General features: G+C 34.3%; 1 protein-coding gene across 1 annotated transcript; it reads right to left on the reverse strand.

Moving 5' to 3' along the window:
• Nucleotides 1-2,337: 2,337 nt before the first annotated feature.
• Nucleotides 2,338-5,003, reverse strand: LOC143304364 (glutathione S-transferase-like). The gene is made up of 4 exons (XM_076626822.1): nucleotides 4,684-5,003; nucleotides 3,579-3,714; nucleotides 3,100-3,267; nucleotides 2,338-2,898 (listed from the first exon to the last, which is right to left on the reverse strand). Exons 3-4 carry the CDS (start codon nucleotides 3,242-3,244, stop codon nucleotides 2,591-2,593), a joined length of 453 nt encoding a protein of 150 aa, XP_076482937.1. The 5' UTR covers nucleotides 3,245-3,267; nucleotides 3,579-3,714; nucleotides 4,684-5,003; the 3' UTR covers nucleotides 2,338-2,590.
• Nucleotides 5,004-14,755: the final 9,752 nt, after the last annotated feature.

Raw genomic sequence — 14,755 nt, forward strand, 5'->3', positions numbered from 1 at the left:
TTTGTTTGCCTGATGCATCTAATTTTTTTGGAACTACCCAAATTGGTGCGTTATATGGACTGTCCGATGGTTCTATGATTTGTTTGTCTAACATGTCGTTGATTTGAGTCTCGATTTCCTTTTTATGACATTCGGGCTGTCTATAAGATTTGATGTTTATAGGTTTGTCTGTCTTGAGTGTGATTGTATGTTCTGTCAAGTTGGTACATGGTAATGAGTCTGTTTCCATATTAAAAACGTCTAAGTAATTGATGAGGATTTTCTCAAGGGGTTCTCGAAGTTCTGGATCAATATGTTTGGTACGTATTATTTGTGCGAATTTATTAATTTGGATTAGTTTATCGGGTTTCTCTATTTCGTTTGTAATGTGACAGATTTGCTTACCAGTGTAGATGAAACATACTGTTGTGGGCTTTCCTTCGATGTATTGGGCTGAGATTAGAGTTTCGCCTGGTCTTATCTTGCTATCGGTTTCCTGGAATGGTAATATAATTTCGTCCAAGGTTAGTTTATTGTTAGTGACGCTGTATTGATACTTTGTAAGGAATGGGAGTCCGATTATTCCATCTTCGATTAGGGGAAAGTTGTTAGGGACTACGTAGAATTGATGATTTTTCTTGAGCATGGTTAAGTTGCAAATTTTGTTAGTGGTATGTTTGTCACTTCCCATTAGGAAGGTTTTTGGGTTAGAAGTTTGGACGTTTAGTGAGGCTTTTTCTTTTATAAGGTTGATTCCTGCTCCGGTATCGATGAGGAATCTGGCTGTTCCTCCGTCTCTTCGTTGCAGTACGATTGATAGTAATCTTCCGGTGGTGGTGCAGTTAACTCGAGGTAAGCTTCCTCTGGGTTCTCCGTTGTTTGGTTTACTCGAGGTGGAATCATTCCTTGGCTGGCAAATGGAAAATTTCGAGAGTAGCATTTTTCGGCTGTGTGTCCAATTCGTAAACACTTTGGACACTTCGGTTTCATGCGGTCGTCTAATGGTCGGCTAGGTAGCTGAGCAGAAGTTTGTGGCTGTGAATCGGTAGTAGTTCGCTTGGATACTAATGTAATGTTGTGAGATTGATTCTTTGGGCGGTTGGCAACACGATTTGCTTCTCGTAACCATTGTTCTCTATCAGCTGCTAGTCGTTGGGCAAGGTTCAGGTTCTTTGGATCGCTAGATACCACCATCTGTCCTATCTCGTATCGTATGTTGAGCAAATATGTTTTAAGTGCTTCGCGTTCTTCAATATCTATAGCTACGCGTCGTTCTGTTGGTGTGCGGTTTCCGTTTTGGACTGCATAATTTAATTCGTTTAGCTGTTGTCGGAATCTGGAGTCAAAAGATTGTACACTTTCTGTTGCCCCTTGTTTTAAATTCTTTAATTTGTCCCTACAGTTGCTAATAGTTGTTGGTGTTAATACGTGTTGTCTTAAGCATGAATATAAGTCTTCGAACGAGTTGATTTTTAGATATCGTATGTTTCGTTTCGCGTTGTCGGTAATCTTTTCGATCAGTATGAGATCTAATAATAGCTCTCTGTCACTTGCCTTGCACCTAGCTCTTGCTTTGCGGACCGATAAGATGAAATCTTCAACGCCTACGTCATCTTGACCACGTAGTGTCTCGACAGTTCGTATGGCCTTATCTGCCTCGAGCCCTCGATCTTCGTTGTAGTTGTTTATTGGTTTAATCGCGGCGCGGCTAGATGCGGCTCGTGGTCTTTGTGACGTGTTCGGTCCGTCAGTTTCGTCATCCGTTACGTTATCAGCAGCGGTTTCTAAATGGGCGTTTATTTGCGACTGGTCAGTCTCGGTGTCGTATTTTATTTCCATGGTTTTTGCAAGATCGCGTATTTCTTTAGAGCGATTTCTATCGCTAGTTTCCGCAAATTCTTTTATGTTTTTAATGTTTTGATCGGTGCTGTTTCTAAAGCTTCTAAACTCGTGAGTTAGGCTTTCAAATTGTTCAATCAGGGTAGCGATTAGTTCGTTTTGTTTAGCGGTACTCTTGTCAGTTGGGTTCATGCTGAGAAATATGACACTTTCGGCGGAAGAAGAGTCACTATCTTCAGAACGTATTTCAGGCTTACGGTTTCGATAATGTACGAAAGCCAGCTTACCGAGATTCTTTGCAGATCCTTCTTTTGATCAAGGAGGTGACCGTGGTCCTTCGCTGTAGAATCCGTAGAGTTCCCGTTGAAGTTTCCTCTTGATGCGATGAATGGATCCTGGCAGGATCGCCAATTTTGTCACGTCGATTCGGGGTAATTTCACGTTCCGCACGCAAGGTGAGAAATTCGTACTTAAATTTTGATTGTTATTAGAAAATTTATTGAACACTGACAGAGTAACAATACAGAATGGTCAAACAGCACAGAAAAGAATGTTCTTACAACGACTCGAGAGGTACTTTTTTATATCAAGGACCCGGCTCCTGTGGAGGGGCTATCGCTGGATGCCGGTCGCACAGGGTTTCTATTACTGCTTAGCCATCATTTTGCTGACCAAGGTATGTGAGGCATAACCATCCTTTCGTTGCGTTCTCACGACCACCGTGACAACAGCAATCTTTAAACGCTTATAAAACCATAAGCAATCGTGAAGATTAGAATTCGCTAATTGGGCGTCTCTCAATCCAGTTTTTGATCTTGGGTAGAAGGAGGACCTTTTTCTCCAGCAGCTTCAGATTCTCGTAATTCTCGATCAGATCAGACTTGTACATAAAGTTCAAATAATCGAGCAGAGCAACGAATGTTAAATCAGCCCAAGAGAGAGTACCATCGTAGAAGTAGCCGTCATTTTCCTTCACTTGCTGGTCCAAACGTTCTAAAATGAACGGCAGCGTCTCTTCAGCAGCCTTGCGTTTTGCAGCTTTGACCTTCTCGTCCTCCTCATAGTGGAAGGCGGCAATTTCTGAAAATTTGTTTTCAGTTAAATACTGAAGATAGAATTACAATCCTTTTTAATCCTTTGTCTTGTATTGTTGACATACGTGTATCGTTCGATTAAATCAAATATTAAATCGGATTTCAACTAATAAATACCTGAACAGATATGTACTATCTGTTATCAAGATTCTCATAAGATTTATGCAAAACAGCACTGGATACTCACTATGACGAATATCATGAATAGTATCAACAGTGGCATCAATATGAAGATTTGCCCAGTCAGTCTTTCCAGTTAAGTCATATTGTTTGGCTAAGTAACGGCAAATAGCTGTAGACTGAGCTACCTTCCTTCTATCAGCTACGAGCATAGGAAGCAGGCCATAAGGCGTCACTAAAAACATACAACTAATAGAATCAAAGATTCTATCGAACAAACAGATTATGATGCTTCTTAAATATCTAGCTTCCTGTTATCTGTTTTGGAAAGATATAATTAAATTTATTGATAATTTATCAGCAAACAAAGGGCATTGTCTCCTTAACAATACCTATTGTTCTCCCACATATCTTATAGAGCAATGGAGAGTAAACAATAATCTCTGTTATACTCTGCATAATTGTGTTCTACTTTATTTAGCTACTTTAGTTAAATTAGGAAAGATGAGATTTAAGAAACAGAACTTCTTTAAATTTTAAGCTTACAGGGCTTTATTTCTGGCCAGACGTCCTTTTTGATACGTTCATCTTCAAATGGAATACTAGCATAGCTGAAGAAGAACGGATTGGTTCTGCCAATGCCGTAACTGGGAAGTAAGTCAATTTATAGAGCGGCATCTTCCTGGAAGTATAATATATACAAAGTAAAAACGAAGAATCATTGATGACAAGAATTATATTATTACAAATTATGAAGTATAAGACAATTTAAGTAAAAAGCATCAACTACTAACTACTCGCATAGCTATTTGTATTTTTATATTTTAATATAGCTTAGATATAAAAAGAATATTATTTTTGGATGTAATAATGTATAAACTTGCGCCAAATATTATAACAAAATATTGCACTTTCTATTTAAGTAGGATAGACATATTACCGGCAGCATATCTTTTTTCTATAGCAATGAAATTGTTTATAAAAAAGTTTATAAGAAAACTATCAATTAATGCAAACAACGCATTTCAAAATATTAATTACATTCGCGCGATTCGTTATCTCTAGTATTAATTTAACCATATGGTTCTATACACCCAAGACCCTCTAACAGTAATTTAGTACCATTACTAGTCGTATGTACAATGTATGTTTGTATGCAACTTTCGTAACTACAAAACATTCAGCAGTGATTATATATTCTTCCAAACATAAGAAACATTTTCTAATTGCATACTTAAATTTATCGATCAATTATGAACATATGATAACATTTATTTCTTTCAACTACTAATTTTCAAATCCTCTGCTGTTCCGTTAATTGAACGACGCGCCGACTTTTCGTACAAGTATCTTGTATCTTATCTGTATTATTTAGTTTTCAATAAAGAAGAAACATTTTCTAATTGTATATTTAAATTTATCGATCAATTATGAACATGTAATAACATTTATTTCTTTCAACTACTAATTTTTAAATCATCTGCTGTTCGGTTATTTGAAGGATGTCGGCTTTCTGTAGAAGTATTTCATATTTATTATTTAATTATGAATAAGGAAAAAACATACAAAATATAGTTTTTAAACGGTTTATTATTTATAAAGAGAAACTTTGACTCAGGATATATATACTATATATATACTATTTACTTACAATTTTTTTTTTAAGACTTCAAAGTCGAAACAAGCACAGGAAATTTCCAAGCCGGTTAACAGAAACTTGAATGAGACAAAAATAACCTTTAGATCTCTATATGTTCTTCTTCCCCCCTGTTGCTTCCACGTAACTCTTATCCTATTGGTGGAGCTGTGCTGATATGTGAAATTATGACTACATAAAAACATCCGGAAAGACTCATTGAATGATTTTATAGTTTAAGGTTAATAAATTTCCATAAATTAAAGTTGAAAATTTATGAGAACATGTTTTCTGTAACAAAACTTAGTAAAAACAAACTAGTAAGGTTTATAGATTCTTTAATGATTATGTATGTATTCATAAACTAATTCGATAAACATCGTTCGATAAAACGTCGAACAACACACAACATTGAAGCGCGAAATTTCAAATTCAATGAAAGATAAATAACAAATATTGCGAACAAATGATATTAAATTTACAATAATCTCATGTAAGAAAAAATAAAAGGGATAAAAGTAGTACAGAAGATAGAAAAATCTATAAAACTGGTGGCTGGGAAATAGAAAATATATAAATTTATGTTATTAGAGTTTAGTACTTCTGTCGATCAATGTGTTACGACCGTTCGCGGAGATACGCAGTCGCAGTAGCGAGAGGCGTAAATTCTCGCTACGATTCGGTGAATCGACGCCGCGAAGTAGTCGTTCCCCTGTTTCGGTTAAGATAAGAGGTGGTTAAATGAATATGACACAGTATAGTAAGTTATATTTCACCGTTTATTCCAACAACTTATAACGAAGGCAGTTACGCTGGTGCGTATGTACGAGATTTTTTTTTTTTTATTTATTTGTTGAAATTACAATCAATTCTCGCGTTGAGAATATGTACGAGATGAATGAGTGACTGATCTGTGGGTGTGTCCTACCCGGTGGAAGGATATTGACCGTTCGAAGGATGTGAAATCAGAACTGTCTTGGGAGACGATGCTGTCTCGGAGGAAAGCTAAGGATGGGTGTGTCTAGCGCACGGGACCATCGGATTTGTTGGTGACGATTTTAGTTAGGAGAGTGAAGGAAGTGGCTTCGTTGTTAATTGGTTAACGAAGGGTCTTAACCGCCCTCGAGAGAAAGTGGTTAGTGGGAGGAAAGTTGCAGCATACGTGAGAAAAACTAACTTTCCCTTGTCCAGTCGGGGTAGACAATAGTCTTTAGAAATTCTTCGGAAACAGACGTTTGTTTGGTTTGAAGGACCTTTTCTAGGAAATCTATGAGATTTATGGAAGGTACTTGAAACTATGGAGGATACGCTGCGAGTATCCGGTGACATCTGGTTGCCATATTGCTCGCGGTGCGACGTAACAAAATGGAATAGAAAGATTATACCACAGACGAAATTATACTTTATACTTTATTATACTTTATACTTTATTATTACATTACATCAATTGACATCTTTGGAATTACAACGATTCGATACACATTTTAACTAAATATTTTGCAATGAAACACGTATTATTAAACAACATAATCATACTAAATTAATTTAATGTGACTATTTATTATTATTATATAATAACACAGTGATGAAAGAAATAAACTGGTCAAGTAATCTAAGGAACGATAATACGTATCTATGTCAGTGACAGTGAGAAAAATTCAGATATCTGTACTTAAGTGATTACACTTATAAGTATCATTATATATTATATAAATATGATATTTCGAATGGTATCATTTATCACTCATTAAACAAGAGTGTCATATCCAGAGAAATGATTTTACATATCTTAATCTTTGCTTTGATTACGATAGTAATAATTTCTATCAAACTTGATGAGGAAGATACATGAATAATTATCTAAAAGCTGAAAATCTTGGCAAATTCATTTGTACATAAACTAACAGGAATGAATTTTAAAGATACACTCTGCTCTCAACAATTAAAGCTGTCTTGTCGCAACAAAGTTTCAATAATTTTTTATGGACAACATGGCCCAGTTTGCACAAAGACTAAAAATTTTAACATTAAATTTGGATAAAAAATCTTACGGTAGAAGGAATGATATATCCTTCATTTTCGCCAATAATCTGGTCGAATTTAGTCAAGTAAAATGGTATTGTTTCGTTCAAAAGTTGATTCTTCCTCGCTTCCTTCTTTTCAGGATTCTCCTCCATGCGATAGTAGCAGATAGCTGAAACCAACCGTTACGTTCATTTGTGTTTTTCCCCCCAAACGAAGAGAAAATAAGTTGTGAAAGAAGGAGTAGCCTCTCATAGTTCCTACAATTTCTTCATTCTCTTTGCTTTCTTCAATATTGCCTCAACAAGTTCCTGTGGTTCACGATACTTGAAATATATACAATGTTACCAGCGTGGAAATTGTCTTGGAAACTTGGAAAATCTTTCAAGAGGAACAACATTGCTAACTGAGATTCGAGAAAGGAAAGGTAAGTAAATCCTTGCTTCTACTTAGAGCTTTTTTATTTACTTCTGACGAGTAAAGTACTGTTATTAAAATTTGATTAAAAGTACCAAGAATGTCGAGATATAAACAACCATTTGTGGAAAGGTCAGGAGAAGCAGAATTATCGAATAAACGTTATATAACTCTTAGTGATTAAGTAAGAGAAGAGAAACGAGAAAAAAGTCTTTTATCTAGGTCTTAATAAAGTATACTATATTTATCTCCATATCAAGAATAACAACAAGATATAAACAGTCTTCTAGAAATTGAGTAAATATTACATAATTACATCTTGAGCAATATTTTGCGTCTTAGCTTTTGCTTAAACATTATGATAATCTTAAATATCTGTAAATTCTTCACAGACTCTTTGCATCTTCTATACAGGTATCTCATGATCATGTGATAACACACAGGAAGAAAAAATAGAGGAAAAAACAGCGTAAAAAAAAGTTGCGTAGGAGTATCGTCGCACTACATCATTCGACAGTTGATGCACGTCATGGCGATCGTCACGGTTTAAAGCAGGCCATCAAAAACACGTTTGTTATCGTACGGAAAAATCTGCGACGTTCCAGCTGTTCAGGTGCATCGAATTGTGAATCATCGGCGGTACGAAGCAAGGCGAGGGGCGTAAATAGAGAAAGAAGAGAAGAGAAGGATTCGCATAAATGATAAAATATAATCGTTCGTTCCTCGTCGATGGCGGATGGATGGCTTTAATCGTGGACGATATCGATACGATTATATTTTATACATTTGAAACAAATATAAAAGACAAGCAAAAACCAGAGATACGATCGTTATGATATTATTCAATCGGTAGCCTATTTACCTCGTTTATTGTTCACCTTCTCTGTCTAGTAATAATTTTTCGATTCGACTGGCGTGACGTTACGTTGGCGGTGTAAGAACACGATTTTTGGAAGCCATCGAATTCGTGATGTCGATAGAAATCTTCAGTTGGAATCGTTGTATCATAACGTAGTCTGCTTATTGTCGATAAGAATTTACTAAACTAAAAGTGACTACTAAAAGTTTCTATCCTCTAAATTCTATCTACGATTCTATAATCTAAAAACTGACTTTTGCAAACAAACTGTAACATTCGCTTAACGGAAAGACATACGTATCTTGTTTGTACTCGTCTTTTCACAATGAATTCTTGAACGTCTGTCTCTGTGGTGAGACAAATGCAAAGTCATCTCATCAGTTACTCACCTTGCTTCAAATCTCCAAGAGTATCGACGAGCACGTCGCATATCATCGCATCCCATTCGTTCTTTCCCATTAGATCGTACTTCCTCGCCAAGTATCGCGCCACAGCGTTACTCTGCGCTACCGGTTTCCCGTCTATCTCCAGCACAGGCAGCTTTTTATAAGGCATTGCTAAGAACAAACATGGCTCATATGAACACTGTGTAGAGGGAAACGATCGATAGGAAATCACAAGACAGCTTCCGAGGCCGTTGCGTTCTTGTGAATAGATGAATCGAAATCATTTCGGTTTTAATCAACATGGCCTAGTAAAGAAATACAGAAATGTCTTCTTTCTCCTTTTTTTCTTTTCTTACGATTACGATGGACAGGGTATCGCGTGTTTTTGACTGTTGGGAAGAACCTAAAGTTTTTAAAATCAAGGATAAAAGATAATACCAGACACGGAAAAAATATTAGAAAATGTACACGGTTCTTGTAATGAAAATTGAAATGCAAGGAATATAAATCGAATGTCTATTGCGAACGTAATTTTGTGTTTTACACCGACAGGATTGATTTACAGACTTACGTTGATTTTTTGTTTCTCTATTTGCAAGCGACATATAAGATTATATCGAAGACTATGCTGCGTAAAACTTTTATTATACCATTTACGATAGAAACGTCGCAACAGAAGATCGAATTTTATGTCTGCTTTGTTCTTTCGACTTTTTAGCTATGTTCTTGTTCATTTCCGAACTGATTTCAATTTTTTATCCTTTTTTTCCGACAAGTCCTAAAAAGTTTTTAAATTAACGAGAAACGTAGAAGTATTTTTGTATTCCTATTTTAAGTCACCTATTTACGGTTTTCTCAAAATATTCGAAATGCTTCGATTCATTGAAAACAATAAAGATTGCAACACAAAAATTCGAGAATCGTAAGTGAATTAAGTTGGTATTCGATAAACACGATATTACGGAAGCAAAACTTAATGAAAAGTTCGACTTTATTCCGTATGAAATTTTACTTTAAGTAAGTTTAGCCTGCACGTGAAACGAAAGTTTTATATACAGAAAAGTTTGAGTAAATGGTAGATACCTGAGAGTTGAACGATGAAAGTAAAAATCGATTCTTCACGCTTACAATCCTTGTATTCAGGCCAGAGTTCTTCGGGGATCCTCTCGTCGGTATACTCGATGCCAGTATATGCAAATATGTACCGTATATGTTCGGCACGACCACGGGCATTGAAGTAGATTAGTTTGTAGGTATGTTCGTCGCTCATTTTCCTTGCTCTGTCAACTTATCGAGAAAAATGTTACAATTAACTCGTGTAATTAACAGACTGTGTGCGTGTTTGTGCGTAGAGAGAACAATTTATTTATAGATGGAATAATTCGTATAATACGCAAAATAAATCATTTAGAAGGCTGGAACATGTGTTTTTGAAACAATTAATTATGTCGAAAAATATTTCAAACGAGATATAATTATGAAAGAAATAATAATTAAATGTATGTAAATGTATGTAATAATAGTTAAATGTATGTAAATGTAATAATTAAATGTAATTAGTTGTGAAAAAAATAATAATAAAAAGTAAATAAATGTAAAAAAGGAATTAAATGTAATTAGTTTCTTTATACGCACGCGATATTATTGGCGATATATGACGGTCAACTTTATTTTTTTAAATAGATATATTTGTACGTATATTTTTAGATATAAATACATATATTATATAGATATAATAGTATATATAATATATATAATAATATATATGTCGAGTCTGAATCTCCGAGTCCGAGCTCGAGGCGCCCTCCCGGGGAGGGCTCGCGGGAGGTAGCGGTTCTGCGTTGAAGTTCTCCATCGTCCGGTCGCGCGTGGGGTACCTTTATTGTCGATAGTTACACTAGTGACGAGGGCCTCAGGCTTGATAACGAATCCGCGGCCAACGGGAGGACTATCATATTTACAAGCAACAGGATACACGAAATAATATAATTCTGACTAGGACAACATAAACGCAAGAAGTGTTGATATTGAAAAAAATATTTAATTTTGTATATAAATATTTTCATATTTAAAAAAGTTTCCGGAAGCAGGAAGATTTACAAACAAATAATATCATAAACCGAATGTTTCATGATCCTTTTCTAATTAGAGTGTGTGACAGCATGTGAGAACGTTTCTTAAAAATATGACTTATTGCAATTACTTAATCGCAATTATAAACGATTAAGACCTTCTCACAACGAGGCAATCTATCCAAAGTATAAAACTCGTTATACTTGATGAGAAAACAAATCTCTACTTAGGTTTCATTTCGTTTCATCGCGTTCATAAAAAGTGAATTTGTATGAACACATCGTGCAATTTAGTAATTAGGACCGTTGATCTCGCTGCAACATAGATGGATAGAAAAAAGCCATTTAAAATGATACAACGTCGGGAAGACAATTATGAAAATTATAAATGGAACACAAGATAAAATTGTTTAAGATTAATTCTTCTTTTTTTTTTTTTTTTAATCGCGAGTGTTTGCAAACGAGGTTTCAATCTGTTTACAATGATAGCAATGAGAGGAGGATGTCTATGAAAGTTATAAATGCGATATTGAATAACATTTCTGCGAGTGGGTTTGTTTTTCGTTACAAATGTTTTTTAAACGAATCTGCAATCTGTTGGAAACAAGGGAACAGTAACGGGACGACTGATAGGGAAATAAAGAAGATCGCGTTTTATTTGAACAGACAAATCTTTGAAATCTATTCGAAAGTCTATTTGAAATGGTACGAGCTCGAAAAGAACGGTGAATACTATAGAAGAAGGATTAATTAAAATTCTTATTAGTCTGTACGCTTTGTATATTAAATACCTTGATCGATGCCAAGATAACAAATTATTATACAAAACAGTGAAGTATCCACGTCTGACATTAATATTGAGTATTACCATTACTGTAATTTAATTTTTAACCGATCCTGAAAATTCCTTAGAACGTAAAAAGTATAAAATGTTACTGTGCATTTCAAGATTAAATGCACTGTAATTTAGAAACAGTTATGAAGCGGAAACAAATAATTTATTCAGAATAAGAATTCTACGTAATCATATTAAAAAAAAAGAACGTACTTAAAACGCGTTTAAACTCCAAATATGTAAAGACAATAAGGGAAAAAAATTAAACGAAGAATCGTATTTTTTGTAAATTCACACAAGATTTTATCTAAAAAAAAATTAAGATTTTTTGAAGAACGTACAAGACGGAACACGAACAATAAAAAAAGGGATGTTAAATACAAAAAATAGATTGAAATTTAGATTATGAAATATAAAAAAAATGATATTGCATAATTTACAATTATTTTCGATAGCTTACGTCAGTATGTTGGAGTGTAAACTATAAAATATTCAAAAACTGATACCATTCAGACATAATTTAGAAAAACAATAAATTGCGGAAACCGATAGTTAAAACTCGATACGATCGATACTCCAAAGCTCTAATCCTAATAATTACTCAGCAATAATAACCGATAATTCATGTTGATTAATGTTTGAACTCCGTTTTTTTTTCTGTATGTGTATACAAATTTTGTACAGTTTGATAAAGCGAAATTAAATTATCATCCTTTTGTACTACTTCAAACATTGAGATTTGTCATCTTCAAGGTCGATCACACATAGTTTCAGATTGCGGAATTGCAAGGGTAATTAATTTTGCAATCGGTTTTCCTTTGATATAGATGTGAATACAAATAGCCATTGATTGACAATATACCGAAGCAATTCTAGTTTAATTTGAAGTCATCGATCCTTTGATATTTTTGGAAGAATAGTAAAAGTACAGAGAAAACAAGAAAAAATGGCGTTAACTAAAAGATAGCTCCAATGTATGTCATAAATATTATCTATATATCATTTGTAAGATGTAAGTGACCAAGATATCGAATTATACAAAAATTGTATGTAATGATTAATACTTGAACGTTACTTACATTTATGTACATGAAAATTTGATCTTTTATTAACTAAGTTATTGATCGACAAAATGACTTCCTACATAATTCTCCGCCTGAACTGAAATGCATATTTTTTTTTACGCAAGCCTTATGTGTAGCTAGTAACGAGCAAACAGATTAATTACTTTACACACGGTCGTATCTTGTTTGCTGTAGGCGAGTTCTCTCGTGTAACCAACGAAGTACTCAACTTTAAAGCGATAACAGAAGAACATTATTGTATCGATAAAAATCATGCTTTTTTCAAAGAAATATGTAACTCGTATTTTTTTTAAAGCAACCCTCATAACGTATTGAATATGTAAGGAAATTCGAGGATTTGGGAATACAAATTATTGACTATATTTCCCATACAACAGTTATACACCTATATTCCTCTCTAAGAACGTCTTGCACGCACGCTGGTTGCCAACCGACTAGCCTAGATTCTTCTAACATCTGGCAACAGTCTTTTGTCTCCACTGAGTCCTTGACGCCCTCTAACCCTTACACACACACTCTCATGTACAGTGTAAATGTATCACTTCCCTAACACGCCTCCTTACATTTATACTGTACACTTAATTTTATTTACATACTTGTCGAATTAACAAAATATTTTACATTTATCGCTTTCTTTACATTTCTCTTATTTTACATTCATCCATGACCTAAACCTTTCAAATTTCTCTCTACACAGTGCCTTCGTAAAAATATCCGCAGTGTTTTCTTCTGTACTTACTTTTATTATGTTTATCTTATTTTCCTTTACGTACTCGTGAACGTAGTGGTAATGAACTTCGATGTGTTTAGAATTTTTTGTAAAAGTTCCGTATTTTGCTATACTCATTACTCCAGAGTTATCCTCATAGATTTTTACAGGGTTATCGTCTACATTTACATCGAAGATTTTCATTAGTTCTCTGATAGTCATTACTTCGCTCACCGCTTCCGATAGAGCTACATACTCTGCATACGTCGAGGCTTTTGTCACACACCTTTGTTTTTTAGACTTCCATCTAAGACAACAATCTATCGTTTCGCATTTTTCATTTCTTTTATAATGTAGCCCTAAATCTCTAGTCCGGTACAAATATTTCAATATTCGCAAGGCATATTTAAAATGTTTCTCGTTACAACAATCTTGAAATCTACTCCGATAATTCACACTATAACTTATATCGGGTCTGGTATTTACACTAATATACAGCAATGCGCCAATTAAATTCTTGTAACCAATGTCCTCTCTATTTATCTCAGCTTTTTCAATTTTTAAGTTGGTCTCCATAGGTGTACAGTACAATTTGCTGTTATGTAATTTATATTTGTTTGCTAATGATTCTATGTATTTCTTTTGGCTTAATCTCATTTCATTTTTTTAAATAATCATACTCTATATTTATTCCAAGATATTCTTTTACTTCACCTAAATCTTTCATTTCAAATTTATCAGTTAATAATTTTTTTTACACTTTGTATCTTCCCTTTGTTTTTACTACGAATCAACAAATCGTCTACGTATATTAACAAATAAACAACATTTTCTCCCTCTCCATAAGTATATAGGCACAGCTCTATATTGTTCTTTTTAAAACCTAATCTCGTCACATACTTATCAAAACACTCATACCAGTCCCTCGGACTTTCTTTTAACCCATAAAGCGCTTTCGATAATTTACAAACTCTATTCGTTCCGTCCGCATATCCCTTTGGTTGATTTACATATACCTCCGAGGTTACTTCACCATTTAAAAAGGCAGTTTCTACATCCATTTGCTCAATTATTAATCCATTTTGACAACAATATGATAGGAATATCTTAAAGGTCTGATTACTCGCCACTGGAGAATATATGTCATCGGCTACGTTTCTTTGTTGAAATCCCTTTACCACTAATCTAGCCTTATACTTGTCCTCTGATTTTTTCGTGTAAACCCATTTTACATCTAATACTTCTTTGCCTTTTACCCTTTCTACCAATTTCCAAGTTTTATTCTTATAGAGACATTCTATTTCCTTATCCATAGCCTGTTTCCAAACTTCATTATTTTCGCAACCAATCGCCTCCTCAAATGTACGAGGGATATCTACTTTACAATAATTTGCATGAATCTCGCAAATATTTTCCTTTTCTGGATACCTTACTGGAGTTTTCTTAATACCTGTAGATCTCCTAGGAGTGTTTGAGCTTTCAATACTACTATTATTTTCATCTTTCCTACCTTCTAACTCTTCCTTATCCATACCATCCAATGAATAGTTATCTTCGCTATCATTTCTATCTGCCTCTAATGAATTTTCCTCAAAACCGATACATCTAGTGTCTGTCTCAATGACCTCTACATGTCTAGCTATTGTTATTTTTCCACCTAATAAGACTCTGTATCCTACTTCACTATATCCTAATAGAATTC

Source organism: Bombus vancouverensis, unplaced genomic scaffold (genome assembly GCF_051014615.1).
Source record: "Bombus vancouverensis nearcticus unplaced genomic scaffold, iyBomVanc1_principal scaffold0031, whole genome shotgun sequence".
Taxonomy (NCBI): Eukaryota; Metazoa; Arthropoda; class Insecta; order Hymenoptera; family Apidae; genus Bombus; species Bombus vancouverensis.

Excerpts from the sequence above, each read along its gene's own strand:
- LOC143304364 (XM_076626822.1), bottom strand. The coding sequence starts at position 3,244 with ATGCTCGTAGCTGATAGAAGGAAGGTAGCTCAGTCTACAGCTATTTGC. Across the intron at positions 2,899-3,099 it reads TATTCATGATATTCGTCATA|AAATTGCCGCCTTCCACTAT; the intron begins GTGAGTATCCAG and ends ACAAATTTTCAG.